This window comes from Dipodomys ordii, unplaced genomic scaffold (assembly GCF_000151885.1).
Source record: "Dipodomys ordii isolate 6190 unplaced genomic scaffold, Dord_2.0 Scaffold70, whole genome shotgun sequence".
Classification (NCBI taxonomy): domain Eukaryota; kingdom Metazoa; phylum Chordata; class Mammalia; order Rodentia; family Heteromyidae; genus Dipodomys; species Dipodomys ordii.
In genome coordinates this window covers 8,331,937-8,348,349 of record NW_012267286.1, presented here as the reverse complement: position 1 = coordinate 8,348,349, position 16,413 = coordinate 8,331,937, and the positions used below count along the sequence as shown (strand labels likewise).

General features: G+C 35.3%; 1 protein-coding gene across 2 annotated transcripts in view; it reads right to left on the bottom strand.

Annotated features, from left to right (window-relative positions):
• Tbck (TBC1 domain containing kinase) overlaps positions 1-16,413 on the bottom strand; it is a 120,089-nt gene that overhangs the window by 73,171 nt on the left and 30,505 nt on the right. For both annotated transcript variants that reach the window (XM_013023792.1, XM_013023793.1), the window contains exons 8-16: positions 14,136-14,196; positions 12,730-12,791; positions 10,185-10,246; positions 8,972-9,120; positions 6,901-7,039; positions 5,124-5,223; positions 4,440-4,489; positions 4,142-4,271; positions 1,633-1,731 (exon numbers count right to left, since the gene is read on the bottom strand). In XM_013023792.1, coding sequence (XP_012879246.1) covers positions 1,633-1,731; positions 4,142-4,271; positions 4,440-4,489; positions 5,124-5,223; positions 6,901-7,039; positions 8,972-9,120; positions 10,185-10,246; positions 12,730-12,791; positions 14,136-14,196 — 852 coding nt within the window. The remainder of the gene's footprint in view (positions 1-1,632; positions 1,732-4,141; positions 4,272-4,439; positions 4,490-5,123; positions 5,224-6,900; positions 7,040-8,971; positions 9,121-10,184; positions 10,247-12,729; positions 12,792-14,135; positions 14,197-16,413) is intronic.

Below are 16,413 nucleotides of genomic sequence, written 5' to 3'. Positions count from 1 at the left end.
CAAGGCAAGTGCTCTACTACTGAGCCACCTTCTCAGCCCTAAACATCTATTCTTTAAAAAAAAAAAACCTATCTTAGTACAGACATGTACATGCTAATCTAAATGATACCTCAACTTAAGACAAATTCTTTACATATCTGATAACGAGACAAAAGTCTGTTACAAGTCTGAAAATCTGCCATTTTGCTGACTCAGAATGTATAAACTATTCAAAGGAATAGTAATTTAGTAGCAGGATACAGAGGTTTAAGATGAAGTCGCTATCATGGACTAACAACTTATTTATATTTTTCAGCTATATTGTTATAGAAGCAATAGTTGAAGCAATTACTTTAAATTTGGTTATGTATTATAAGATCATGCACAAAAACTTACTTTTCTGCCTTACCATTATAGCAGAGAAAGAGCGAGGAATTTGGTGACATTAGGTGCTGAATCAATTTTTTGAGTCATCCAATTAATGAGAGGCTTGGAAAACCTGACACCAAAATGCCTAATAGATTTGGGATCATAAGGTTCTACTATAATTGATGAGTAATATATGGAATTGTACAAAAGGTTTTCTTTAAAGTAATCAACAAAACTCAAAGACTCTCATTAGGAGAATCAAAAGTGAAGAAAGGAAATTATTCCAACACAGGACTGAAAAGCAGTAACAAGGATTGCAGGGGTTATCTCTACAAGGATAAAAAAAGAAATGACAGAGGCTGGAAATTGGCTCAGTGGTGGAGTGCTTGCCTCTCATGAATGAGGCCCTGCGTTCGATTCCTTAGCACCACATAAGCAGAAAAAAGCCGAAAGTGGCGCTGTGGCTCAAGTGGTAGGGCACTAGCCTTGAGCTGAAGAGCTGAGGAACAGTGCCCAGACCCAGAGTTCAGCCCTCCATGACCGACAAAAAAGTAAAAAATAAAAAAAGATAGGAAATAAAATATGGCAAGGATTGGGCCTGGTATCATGACTTCAGTCACCAGGTTCTGTTAGTATTAAAAGCCACCCTGTTGTTGTGACAATTCTTTCTTTGCTGCCACAGTTAAAGGGATGGAGAAGACAAAGCAGCTTCTGTTGACAGGATGGTCCAGGTATAGCAGGCATTCCAAAAGCCTCTAAAGTAGGTTAGTTTTTTTGACAAGGCACAAATTGAACTGAATGATTTCTCTGAGCTTGGAATTACTTATAAATAGGAATTCATATTTTTAAAAAAAACAAAGAATACTTCTTCATAAGCTATACTACCTATTTTTAAAAACTGTTTATTTATTGAGGCAAGTCTCATTATATAGATCAACTTGTCCTCAAACTTGCTCTATAGTTTAGGCTGGCCTCAAATTCACAATTCTTCTACCTCAGCCTCACTAGTAACTTGTAACCAAAATACATTTATAACATACCCAGATTTAAAAATAAACTCTACTTTCTGCATGCATAAATATTAAATACCACAAATCTAACAAATTTTTGATCATATTTTTCTATTCCATGCCTTTTCATGTATTTCACTGAAAATTGAAAAAAATTCTAATGCTCATATTTTACTATGTAATCTTCTGATAATTTTAAAATATATGGAAAATATCAGACAGTTGAAATTATTTCTTGGTACTATTAATCAATTTCTAATCTTTTCTCTCTTACCTCAACTCCCAGAAGAGCAGCCCAAGTTAAGCCCCTCATAAGAGGAGGAATGTCAACTCTTGCTTCTTTCCAAATTTGATTTTTTTTATATGGATAAGCCTGTGACATGAAAAAAAATGCTCAAAAATTAAAAACATATCAATTATCTATTCCAACCACAATGAAACAGTACTGGAAACTATTCACTAGAAAAAAATAGAAGCTAAACAAATAATACACTTTTGAACAATAAAAAGGTAGACATATTACCCCACTGCCGTGTATGTATCCAAAAGAAATGAATCAGTATGTCAAAGAGACATGTGCACTGCCATGTTTACTGAAGTAGCAACAAATTCACATTAGCCAACAAATGGAGTCAACTAGTATCAATTAACTCACCAATGGATAAAGAAAATGTGGTATGTACACATGAAATCCTGTCATTTGTCAAAGCATGAATGGAACAGGAAGACACGTTAAGTCAAATAAGCCAAGCACAGAAAGGGAAATATAACATGATCTCATTCACAGGTCAGGGTCAAAGAAAATGGAAGAAGAAGATATTAGCGGTGAGGAGGCTAGAAAACATAGTGGTAAAGGAGAGATAAGAAAAGTTGGTCAAGAGTATTAAATTATAGTTAGATTAAAAAAAATGGTGTTCTAATCACAGTATGATGGCTACAAAGATAAGAATGCACTGCACATTTGAAAATATGAGAAAAAAGATATTATTTTCAGACAAAGAAATGATGTCTGAGGAGACAGACATTATTCCCTTGATTTGAAAAAATCACATGGTACTACATAAATATAGCTTTGTCAATTAAACATTATAAAAATAAGAAAAAATGAATAAGTATCTAAAATTCCCAAATGTCACTTTTAGTCTAGTAAGTTCTCAATATGTTAATGATAATGTTGAAGTGTTCTGCAGTTACCGGATCTGACTTTATTTATATAAGCAAAGGAATGGACTCGGAACCTTCAAAACTTGAAAAGTACAATTAGAAAAAAGAGTTCATTCTTTCTAATTATTCTTCTTTATTTGGTAATCTAGGCAGAATAAGAGCTAGTCACATGGAACATGAGAATACCAGCCTCATAAAAATTAAACAAGAGGAGCTGGGAAGGTGGCTCAGTGGTAGAGCGCTTGCCTTGCATGCCTGAGGCCCTGCGTTCGATTCCTCAGCACCACATAAGCAAAAAGAAAAAAGCTGGAAGTGGTGCTATGGCTCAAGTGGTAGAGTGCTAGCCCTGAGCTGAAGAACTGAGGGACAGCGCCCACGCCCAGAGTTCAGGCCCCACGACCGGACCTCCCCCCCAAAAAAATTAAACAAGATAATATATATAAAAGACTTTGTGGGGCTGAGAAGGTGGCTCAATGGTAGAGTGCTTGCCTTGCATGCATGAGGCCCTGGTTCTATTCTTCAGCACCATATAAGCAGAAAATGCCGGAAGTGGCACTGTGGCTCAAGTGGTAGAGTGCTAGCCTTGAGTGGAAGAGCTGAGGGACAGCGCCCAGGCCCAGAGTTCAAGCCACACGACTGACCAAAAAGAAAAAAAAAATTTATTGATTTAAAAACTGTTCAATGAGTATAAACTATTGTGGCTTCTTGCATATGAATTTATCCTATTATTTCTTTGTTGCTTTTTATGTCCCTCCCCCACGGTATAACCCCTGCTTTCATTGTATTTGATGGTGGTGTAATTTGTGGAGGGGAAGAGCAAAAACAAATTGTTTAAATAGGGATACAGGTGACTGCAACAATGAGATGTACAAGTCGTTATGTTGAAAAATGAACTTTACAACTATGTCCAAGGGTGGGTAGGGGTTGGGGGGGGGGGAGATGGGAAGGGATGGACAGGGGAAACAAAGGAGGAGGCAACAATGCTTGATAAGAAATGTACTCATTACCTTGTCCATGTAATTGTAACCCCTCTGTATGGTATTTTCACAATAAAAAAATGCATTTTGGGGATAGATCTTTAGTGGACAATTATTAGAATACACAAAATTTATATGATTTAAGTTCTTGATAAATAATTTTAAACTGTTTTGCAAAATGGTTCAAGTTGATTGCAAAAAAAACGAGTTCCAGGCTCACTATGTATTTACTAATTGACTATATTCACATAATAACTTGATCCATTTTTCTGTTTTAGTATTAGAGCTATTTTCTATTGGTTTAAAGTCTTCTTTAACAAAGAAAGGATAACAAGATGCATTGTACTTATAAACTGACATGTTCAATTGAAACCCCTTCATGCAATTAAACACAATAAAAATTAAATATAAAAAGGACATTAATCCTTTGTCTAAGATGACTTTGAAATATTCTCACATTTTGCTTTTACTTTTAATTTACTGTGAATATGTATCATTTTGATAGTTAAAGGAGGTTAATTGGAACAGTTAAGTCATAAGAATTAGTCTTCTTGTGGTCTCATGATTTGTCAAAAATCAAGAATACTGAAGGGAACAACTGCATATAGGCCTGCCCTCCACTTTCTATGTTAAAATCCCTACCTTTAGCAGCCTGTCAAAGAGGACAATTCTGTTTAGCTGGTATTCAGTATCCCTCTCTCTGATGATTAAAGGGAGAGTGGCAGCTGCTGACAGCTCATTACTGCTGTTTGAATGAGGTAAATTAGACTGGCTGTAAAAGAGGAAGGAACAAAAGTAAAGAAATGACAAAAATATGAAATTCTAGTAAATTAAAGCCTTTTTTCTGTTCAGGAAGTGCTTTTCAAAGAAAATGTACAAACTACTTACATATTTAATATAAATAGAAAAATAAGTGTAAAAGAGCACCAAATATACTTACTCATCTTCAAGTAATGGATAAAAAGCTTCTCCACCAACATCTTTTAATCGCTGTGAATTTAAAGACAAAATATTTTATACAGTTAGTTTAGCAGCAACAGTATTTTAAAGGAAAATAATGTAAAATCATAAATATATATTTTCAGAAGTCAAAATCAATCAGAAATATTCAGAAAATATGTAGACCAGTAATGCACATAATATGCAAAAACCTAAAAACATGAGACACACAGTTGTACTATAAGGGTTAAGATCAAAATCATAGTAAGAAACTACTTTATAACATTGAATCAATATAAAGTATAAACAAAGAAAAAAATGAAAACACTAAATGATGGTGAAAAGATAATTTGATAACATGCTTTTTGTATCCACGCATTGTGATATGTACTTGTTAATCCTAGCACTCAGAAGGCTAAGGTGGGAGGATTATGAATTCAAGTTCAGCCTTGGCTGTCTCAAAACAAATAAGCAAAACCCTCAAAAATATCTAATTTTTCTTCTGTGCATGTGCAAACAACCAGATAACATGTACTAAAAGCTTAATTTACACAGATGCTATTTTACCGAAGTCTCATTCAGGGGTATCTATCTTTCTGGAGTCCTCACATATTTTATAAAAACAGGAAGACAAGGAGTCATATTTAATTAAAAATATCTTAAGGGTTATAAATATCATTCTTACATTTCTTAGCTGGCATAAGGACAGCGTCACAGTAGTATCATCTAAAAGGGAGCTTCTGTCTCGACCTTGTCCAAAGCTTTCACCATCTTCAAAAAGGAAACTGAAAGAGATTTAAACACAAACACACATACACACCTATTATACTGAGCATACAACTGATTGTTTCTTCTGTCAAGAAAAAAAATCCACTGAACTTTTTTGTTGTTGGTTGTGAGTCCTCAGGAGCTGGGTGTGAACTCTTTTGCTCAATGTTAGTGTTCTACCACTTCGACTTATAGCTCCACTGCCGCTTGAGTGGTTAACTGGAGTTCTGAGTCTCAGGGACTTTCTTTTCTGCTTGGGCTGGCTTTGAAAAGTGCAATTCTCAAATCTCTGCCTCCTGAGTAGCTACAATTACAGGTTTGAGCCATTGGCACCCAGTTAACATGCAACTTTCTTCTAAGTCATAATCCCTTTATTAAGAATAAATTTTAGATTAGATGATTGATGTCATTCCAAACAAGTCTTATTTTTAGATGTCTCTTGTTCTGGGATGAATACAGTATGTATGTATACAAGAATACAAAAGTCAGGGGCTAGGAAGGTAGCTCAGTGGTAGAGCGCTTGCCTTGCATGCTCAAGGCCCTGGGTTCAATTCCTCAGCACCACATAAGCAAAAAAAAGCCAGAAGTGGCGCTGTGGCTCAAGTGGTAGAGCGCTCGCCTTGAGCTGAAGAGCTGAGGGACAGCGCCCAGGCCCAGAGTTCAGGCCCCACGACTGGACTCAAAAAAAAAAAAGTGTTAAACGCAATTCTTTGTTCATGCACGTTCAATGATAATTATTATTGGCATTGTTCTATCCAAATGCATCCCAAGAAAGTGTATATAGATAAAAAATATCAAAGGAAGAGAGTAAAAGCACACTGAATGTTCTAACATCTCTGGGGAAAAATGATTGATAATAAATGTCTCAAATGTGACATGCATTTCAGATAATCTGTGTTAAGAATCTAACCTTCATACCATTTCTTCTTGAAAATTATCTTATTTCCGAATTTAGACTCATTTCAATGAAGGATTTTTGTGATTGAGTTTAATATCTAAAAATCAGTTTAAGAGGGGAAACAAGTAGAAATCTAATAACTTATTCAAATAATAAAATAGAAATGTGAAAGGTGAAAATAAAAATGACCAGATGATTTGTACAGTTATCTACAACAATCAAATCTGTTCTAGAATCTAAAATTAAACATTTAAAGGACTTCCAGAAGCTCAAGAATTTCATGTTCATGTTTTCATACAGATTGAAAGGCTACAAATCTGTATTTCATAGCTATAAAGTTATCCAACTTCCATTCTAATTTATAATATGGTGTTCTGCAGATTTTTCTGAACTATAAGACAGTAGCAATCTCTAAACGCTGCAGTGAGCCTACAAAGTTCTGTATATTTATAAATATATTTGGAAAATAAATAGTTCTCCATAATAAGAGACACTAGTCCGGTTTTTAACTTAAATATTATTGCTCCAGTTATTAACTAAAATGAATATTACTCTCAGCAGTATTTTTCATTTTTATCAATTATTGCAGATAGCTCATAAGACAACTACTTCAAATTTATTAAAAGAGAATATTCACTTTTTAAAAACATAAGAAAAATAAAAATATAAAATAACCTGCAATTAGGAATTCTGATCAAACAAGTGGTGACATCTATTTCTTCCAGAATTCTTTAGTTCGAATTTCTATGAAAACACACAAACATCTTTTTATTAACTTTTATTTTTCCTTCCTTACTTGGGGAGTGTGCAGATGGGTGGTTTTGATCGAATGATTTCTTTATTAACAAGCTCTTTCTCCAAGTCACCTCCAGCCAAACACCAAAGATAATAAACTTCTTCAATAGATCTTTCTGCCAGGTAATCACTGTCTATATCTGTTAATGGTGAATTAAAAACAATCAGCACAATTTTTGTTTTCTTTAAAATTGATAGCCAGTAATACCTGAAATTCTGAAAAAAGGAAACTGAAGAACAGGTTATCTATGTAAGCAGCCTGTGAGTTGTTCCCAGATTGAAAAATCAACAGGTCTTTTTTAGAACTGTTAGAGACTCAAGAACGTGGTGACAAATTATTACAACCAAGACTGGGTAATATAGTTACAAATTACTGAAGCACAGACTCATGAGCAGAAAACATCTCTGGAATCAGGGCTGTGAAAGAAAAAGCCTGAACAATAATTGATGAATTGCTGGAGGCAATTTTAGTCTCAGACAAGTCAGACTAAAATTTCCAGTGACTCAAAAAGGGATCTCTCCACTTTTGTAATTTTTTTTTTTTTTTACCTTTAGAGGACAGTTAACAGTGGAGAAAAACAACCAGGTGTTTCTGGCAATGAGAGGAGGAAATAAAATGATCACGAAATACATTAGAGCACTTTTAGCAAGGCCTACCCTCATGATGAGTTAAGTTTCAGCTTCACTGTCCTTGGGGTGGATAGGAATACTCAATACCAGCCAGTCCTAATTTTCTTGAGCATGAGAGGGGGAAAGCATGCTATTGTCCTATAAATCTCAATAATGTACTGAGCTTGTGTGTCTGGGCCATGATCCTCACAGCTGCTTTCTATCTTTAGATAACACCAGTGGATGCACTGAGCTGGAGTGGGGTTTCATGTCCACATGAAGGTGGGCCTGGCTGCCAGATTCCATTCTCTTTTCAAACAATTTGAATGTTAATGGCTAAAAATAGTATCCCCCTAAAGACAGCTTACAAAATATAGTTCATGAACTAAGCTCTTGGAAAGCTAGATCATTTCCCACACTCAAAAGAGAAAGTGAGCTGCTGAGGTACTACCTTTCTTTTCTTCTTCTTCTTCTTTTTTTTTTTTTTTGGTGTGTGCTAGTCCTGGGGCTTGAACTCAGGACCTGGGTACTGTTCCTGAGCTTCTTTTTGCCCAAGTTTAGTGCTCTGGCACTTTGGCACAGCCCCACTTCTGGCTTTTTTTTGGTAGTTTATCGGCATCAAGAGTCTCAAAAGACTTTGGATTGAAAGTATAGTCCTCAGATTTCTGCCTCCTGAATACCTAGGATTGCAGGTGTGAGCCACCTGTATCTAGCTACCTTTCTTTTTGAAACAGAAACGTTTTTCTTCAAAGAAACTCTCATGCCAAGGAAGACTATTAGTCAACTTTAGTCACAAATATGATTCCTATAACAAGAGAAGCTAAAAATAGGAAATCTAGAAATTTTATTCCTTACATTGCAACTATAGAATTGGAATGTTTATCCTCTATACTAGGAATGCAAGCAGTGAAAGTACTGAGGTATATGACCAAAAAAACCCTGATCCATCCACAAAAGCTGATATTCTCTAACTTACATATAGTATGGACTTCCTATCAACATGACTTTATAGTCATCTATAAGAAATTATATGGAACAAGAATCACATATAAGATTAAATTTTTGGGTCAGTCATCACAGGGCTGGGTGCTGGTAGCCATGCCTGTAATCCTAGCTACGCAGGAGGCTGAGATCTGAGGATAGAGGTTTAAAGCCAGCATGGACAGAAAAAGTCCATGAGACTCTTATCTCCAATTAAGCACCAGAAAACCAGAAGTGGTGCTGCAGCTCAAGTGGTAGAGCATTGGCTTTGAGCTGAAGAGGTCAGTCAGGGACAGTACCCAAGCCCAGAGTTCAAGCCCCCCAATTAACCACCTCCCCCCGAAAAAATCACAATTCCTATGTAATAATAAAATCCTATTGATATAAAATATACTTGTCAATAAATTCAAAACGAAGACCAGGATAAAGGGACTTTCTTTAGAAATAAGACTCATGATTGCCTTTGTTTCATTTATTATTACCTTTACACAACTGACTGATATCCTCAGGCAGAGTCAAATCAGCACATCTCAGAGAAGATGAGAACAGACTTGCAGGTTTGATAAAGGGGGTGTATGAAGCTGATACTTCACTGAATACTTTATCCTTCATTAATTCATCTGGGGTTGGCCTTGAGAAACACAATTTAAAATACAGAGCGTGAATGAAGAGTATAAAATTTTTCTAGCAAAGCAGCACATATTCAAGGGGATAGTTAAAAGCCTTAAATACCTAATCACAGAAAAATAACAAATGGCTTCAGTCTAGATGTCTATCTTTACATAATAAGCAAATGACAGTAAGCTGTTCAAGTGTAATAAGAAATCACTGAGAAACCACTCTATAAAAGCTTTTAGTTTTATTTTTACCTGACTAACACAAAAGTACTTTATTCAAGGTTGTAATCTGATCAACATATAGATCATTATCTTTTAAATCTGCTTCCTACCTTATTTAAGTATGGCACATTTATACAAAACTATTTTAATGTCATTCTTCTCTCCCTTATGTGTTCTGATAAAGCTATACTTTAAAAGATACGTTAGAATACTTCATTTATTTTTAAAAATTTGATTGTAAAGGTGATATACAGAGGGATTAGTTACATGATTCAGGTAATGAGTAAATTTCCTTTGGAACAGTGTCAACCCTTTTCCTCCTCCTCTCCAATTTTTACCCCTCCTGACTTTCTTTCCCCCCACCCCCTCAAGTATAGTTCATTTTTTGATTTTCAAATATTATAAACTTAAGGAGCTTAGGAATAGCTGTATAGCCATAGTGATGTCATCAAATGAAAAAAAAAAGCTTTACAAAGAAATACTTTTATATCAACAGCAATTGTTATTTAACATGTATCCAAGTTTACTACTATAGTACATTATTGTCCAGTTTTTCTTTCTGATATTATCATTGAGTGCAGGAATATGGACAATCTAATAGAATTTTCTACTCAGAAGCTGGAAAATGAACTAATAATTCTATTTGTATCTGTCAATTTTTTGACCATTGTTTAACGTTTAATTATTTTTTATTAACAAAGTATTAGCACCTTAAAAACTCACATTTTTGACATTACTGTAATTATATACTATGATATTTATAAAGATCTTTAATTTGCTAACATTATAAAAACAGAATATAAGTTGCTTATATGTAAAAGATTTTGATATACTGCCCAAATCTTAAAATATTAACCTCTTAGAAGGATGAAAGATGAGACACTTCTTCAAAAGATGTAACACATTTTCAGGAAGCTCCTAGTAAATAAAGAGAATTATTTTAAATGACCCGCTTAAAAAGTACATTTTAATCAAATGTTTGCATCTCTATTGTTTTAATGAAAAAATATTTAGGCTGTACACAAATCTATATTAATTTTTCAATGTGAAAAATGCAAGTACCAAAGGAGAAATAAACATAATTTTAAAATAGCTTACTATTAGATTCCAAGTAGGCAAAATAAGAGATTTTCATTAACAGACTGCCAGTGGTAATCTGTGTCCTCTACAAAATTCAGGTATTGAAACTTAATGACTTTTAAAAGATGATTAGAACACAAGGATCCCCTACCCACTTGGGAATCAGATCCTGTAGAGGCTCCTCACAGAATTTACCTAGCTTGTACTTCTGCTCTGTAAGGACACAGTATTCTTTCTGCCCAGAGATGTAGCCATTACCAGAAAAATGAACCTGCTTTACTTTAATCTTATGTTTCCCCAGTCTCCTACATTGTAAACAAATAATTGTTTTCAGGAAAAAGGCATACATTTATTAATGTGCTAACAAGGGGAAAACGTAGCAGGGGAAATATCACCAGAGTGTAATCATCCACTGGCCAAACATGATTCAAAATTATGTACCCCTTTTCCTACAAGTTTGCAGAAAAATGGGGAATTTAGACAACTTTTAGGGGGAAAGCAATTAATTTTTAGGGAAAATAAACTGACATGGTGAATACATGAGGACCTGGAATAGAGTCCATTGTACCTGGCAAAGCAGACATCAGAGTTTCCTTACAGTGAAACAGGCTGAATAGAGAACAATCATTTATGATATGAGAACAATCACGCATGACCCAAATCTGTTCAGTTATGTAAGACTTTAGTCTCCCTAAGCAGAATACAAGTCTGGTCTTCTCTGTTTAGTGGTAGCCACATTCTCATTTGGCGGATCTCTTCAGGTAGGTAAGGTACCTTTGCAGAAAACCTTTCCCCATACTGGGACTGGGAGAAAACAAGGAAGGTCATAAAGACCTGGATTCTGAGGTGGGGCTAAGGCCTCTCAGCCTATCAGGGCATCAGCCCTCTGAGGGTGAGTGAGAGTCTAACACCAGTCTGAATCTGAGGGTTCCACATCACCAGCTGTATCATCATGCCTGATACTTCAAAACTGAACCTCAGTGGCCTTATTGTAAGATAACAAGGCAGGATCCACTATCAAGTCCCTTCTCTGCACAAGCATTCGAAAGTCTGAGATCCATAGTGCATGCTGAATGGACACCTTTCTTTGTTCCAAGAGGAATGTCTTTTAATTTTAAAAAGTGAAGCCTGGTGCTGGTGGCTCACACGTGTAACCCTAAGTACTCAGGAAGCTGAGATCTGAGGATCATGGTTCCAAACTAGCCTAGGCAGGAAAGTCCTTGAGATTCTTCTCTCTAATTAATCACAGAAAAAAACTGCAAGTGGAGCTGTGGCTCAAGTGGCAGAGCACTAGCCTTGAGCAAAAGAAGTTCAGGGAGAGTGTCCACAGCCCAGATTTCAAGTGCTAGGGCTTGAAAAAGAAAAGAAAGGGGCAGGGTGTAGGTGTGTGTGAATTGAGGTAAGTTTTGAGAAAAGTACTCTGAACATAAGGAAAGTAGGACTTGGAAACAGGCTGATTTGTAAATGTCCTTGTAGTAACAAGAGTAGGTTGATAGACCAAATAGTGTGCCACCGTTTACAAAGCTCTTCCATCTCCTTGTGCCACATCTGACATAAGAAATGACTATACTTCAGTGACAGAAAATGACTTGCCCACGAACAAGAGCCAGTAAACAGCTGAGGTCATATTTCAACCCTTAAGCTTAATTCTTAATTTCCAGATGTTTTTCAAATTTTCTATGAAAGTTTCAGCTTGTAAGGTAAGCGATGCCTGCTGATCAGGCTGGATGGTCTCCATTTGGCAGAGGTAAACATAGATCATTCTGAAGCAGAAGATGACATGCAGGTCCTGATATTCTTTAAGAATGTTGATTTGACCAGACATATCTAGCAGCACTCAGGAGGCAGGGTCAGGAGGATCATGAGTTTGAGGCCAGCCTGGGGTGCACAGCAAGACCCTGTCTCAAAAAAACAAGCAAGCAAGAAACAAAGAACCCAAGGGCTGGGGTGTAGCTCAGTAGTATGCATAAAGCCCTGGGTTAACAAAAACGGAAGTATGATCTTTTGCTGTTTTATGTTGTTCAGTATTATTACCATCCAATAAAGACATAGGTGCAGCTAAACACTACACAGACCCTAAAGCAGTAGAAAGAGGAGTGTGTCTGGTACTGTAGTCATGTAAATAGTAGTGAGGCTGGTCAAATTAATATAAATTCTCATTATCAGCCCCTGCTTTTCTCTTTGTTAGTTCCAGGTAGGAGATGTATATATAATTCTCTTATCAAGTACTTTATGCCAAATTGTGTTTTTTATAAATCACACAGTCTCAGGTATTCTGTTAGAATAGAACTAACAGTCTAACAGACAGATCCATGACAGACCTTTATAATATCCAGACAGCCGTGCTCTTCAGCCAGAACTACTATGGTGTCATCTACACAGTCTACAAAAGAAAAAAATCGATATAAAAAGCATTGAAACAGCCTGGTGCAGTTTGGTACTTGAAATAGTTTTTTTTTGTTTTTTGGTCCAGTTGTGGGGCCTGAACTCTGGGCCTGGGCACTGTCCCTCAGCTCTTCAGCTCAAGGCTAGCGCTCTACCACTTGAACCACAGCGCCACTTCCGGCTTTTTTCTTTTTGCTTATGTGGTGCTGAGGAATCGAACCCAGGGCCTCAAGCATGCAAGGCAAGCGCTCTACCGCTGAGCCACCTTCCCAGCCCCGAAATAGTTTTTTTTTTTTTTAATCTGAATTTGTTAACTTTCATGTTTTTATAAAAACAAAGAACCTCAGACATTAAATGCTTAGTAAGCAAAGATAGTAAAAGATGTTAAAATTTCACTTTTTAAGGTCATGTTTTTTTCATGATTATAAGACTATTTTTATTATCTTATTATTTTTATTACTTTATGTATTTTATTATTTGGAGATTGCATACACATTTCCCTGAGGAAATCTCAAATATAAAGTTTTGCTGCTAACCACATTTAAAAATCTGCAAAATTCCTTCATAGCTACATTAGCTATGGAATGGGGTAAATCTATAAAACTTATGAAATCTTATTAATATTTATGTTTTTATAAAGTATCTTCATTAGAAAACTCTCTTAACCAGGATACCATTTCGTTACTTTTTTTTTTTTTTTCCAGTCATGGGGCTTGAATTCAGGGCCTAGGCACTGTGCTGGAGACTTTATTTCCAGCTTTTTCTGTGTATGTGGTACTGAGGAATTGAACCCAGGGCTTCATGCATGCTGGGTAAGCACTCTACTACTAAGCCACATTCTTGTTACTTTTTTAAAAAAGTGTTTGCAAAGTGGTTTTCTTTCATTACCATACATTTAATCTACTCTAAAGCAAATCACACAAACTTTATTACAATAAATTTCAAATATATGAAAAAATATATGAGCAAATTATAAAGTAAAACAAGCTTTCTTAGTTGTTCATTCATACATAATAAATGAAATAGGCAGCTCAGAAGTTAATATATAATCTGAAGTTAAATTGCTACAAAGAAGTAACAGTTTCATAACCTCATAGTTTGATTATATGAGTTAGTTCACTTAGCATAATGACAGCTAAGTTTGATTATATGAATTAGTTTACTTAGCAAAATTGTACAGCTAAGGTTTAAATTCCTTAATTAAAAAAAAACAACTATTACTGAAAAGTCAGGCCTTAAACTGCCTTGTTAATGTTTGTATCTGTTCATTAGAAAATTGACTAGGTGGCATTTCACAAGAACACATCTTCACCTACAAGATAATTACTTGTAAGTCACTTACCCAAAGTAAGCACAAATTTTAGTCTTTCAGAAATATCCAAACTCTGAAATAATTTTCTTCCCTAAAAGTAGGAAAGAAATTCTTGTTAATATATTACAACTATTTTGTTAAGGGAATGTTATGGCCTAATGCATTCTAGGAGAGCACTTGAATCACACTTTTAGCCCTTTTTGTTTCAGGTTAAATTTTCAGCTAGGTTCTCACATTTTTGCTTAGGCAAGCCTCAGAATTATAAAGGTGAAGAAACATGCTCAGCTTTGCTGAGCTGTGAGCTCACTTTTTGTTTGGGCTGTCTTTGCATAGAATCTTCTTGATTTCTACCCTCTGAGCATCTTGAACTATAGGTACAAGCACCTGCTTCTGGCCTTTTAAGGTTTTGAGATCAATAAATCAATTTTACAAATCAGCTTAATATTTTAGCTAAGAGTATAGTTTTGAGTTGAACACTGGTCGCTTGTGTCTACAATCCTAGCAAGTCAGGAAGTTGAGAGCTAGAGAACCATGGTTCAAAGTGAGTCTGGACAGGTAAGTCTGGAGACTTTATCTCCAATTAACCAGAAAAAGAAGCTGGATTATAGCATGGCTCAAGTAGCAGAAAGCCAGATAAGAGAAAAAAGGCCTATTAAGAAATTAAGAGCTTAACGCTCTGAGTTCAAGCCCCACACACAGAGTACAGCAGCTTTGTAGGTAAATGGATATGTATCTGCTCATCTGTTTACTATTATATTATGTAACTGGATTAACTTCTCTTTACCTCACCTTACTACATAGCAGAGATAATCTTTCTAAGACTATCACAGAAACTGGTTGTGTTAACAGATGTATAATATTGTCAAACTTCCTTTCTTTTGATAAGGGCTTAATGACTATTGTTAACTATTTCATTATACATCTTAAAGATGTACTATACAGTTTCTGAGTATTTTTGCTGTTTTGTATGTTTAAATTTTTTTTTTTTATCATACTGAAGCCTTTCTTCTGTACACAACTGATACTTCCCTGTCTGTGGTACAGACTTCAGAACATCTGGATCCATCTTCTCTACTTTGAAAATTTTTGATTTTCAATTTCAATCTCTTTTTGCCTAATTCTGACAGAATTACCCATCTTTACTTTCAGATTGCCTTTTTTTTCAAACATTATGCTCTTTAATAACTACTTTTTTTTTACAACTGTAACAGGTGCTTTTCAGTAATTATTCTTATTTCATAAGTTCTGTAATTGTTAGACAAATTGTTATTTGTCTTTAAAAGAATGTATTTACTTTAAAAATTCATTCAATGGTATCAATTCCTCTATTATTTGTTCTTTAATGTAAAGGTCATATTTATTGTTTTGTATTTCTTACAAATTTTGTCACTGAGATATAGATTTCCTACCTGTATTTCAGACTATAGAGATTTCTGGTGGCAGAGGGGCAGTACTTTCTGGTAATATTCCAAGCAAACAGGTTTTGTATACCTTCTTATCTAATTACTTAGAACTTCTTGTATACCAAAAGTTCCCTTAGTTGTTTACTGATGTGTTAGCCAATTATATCTTAAAATCTTCCATTAAAATCTAAAAGCCTGATGAGTCATAACAAAGTTTCAGCTTATGTTAGTTTGCCCCCTTTAAGCTGCTTGTGAAAATCTCTCATTTAAAGTGCCATAAAGCTCTTATACAGTAAAAACTCTGGAGTATTTGTACAATTGAATTAATCATATATTGTATTATTAGAAGTTTCCACAATGACAATAAAAAGAATATACCTCACATTTATACTTTACATACTTTACATTCATATCCTAACAAAACCTCATTTCTGTTATGAGTTTATAGAATAATATTTCTATCATTTCCATACCAATAAAAACCTAAATGAACTGGGGAAAGCATAACAATGAATGAGAAAATCAGAGATTTTCTTATAGAAAATGTAGTGACAATATGTTAACTCCACATTATGAATAATTTAATAGTATTCTTCAAGGTTTTTTTTTTTTTGGGGTCCGGTCATGGGGCCTGAACTTTGGACCTGGGTGCTGTCCCTCAGCTCTTCAGCTCAAGGCTAGCACTCTACCACTTGAGCCACAGTGCCACTTCCGACTTTTTTTCCCCCTGCTTATGTGGTGCTGAGGAATCGAACCCAGGGCCTCATACATGCAAGGCAAGCGCTCTACCACTGAGCCACCTTTCCAGCCCTTAATAGTATTCTTTTTTTTTTTTTTTTTTGGGTTGTGGGGGCTTGAACTCTGGACCTGGGTGCTGTCCTTCAGCTCTTCAGCTCAAGGCGAGC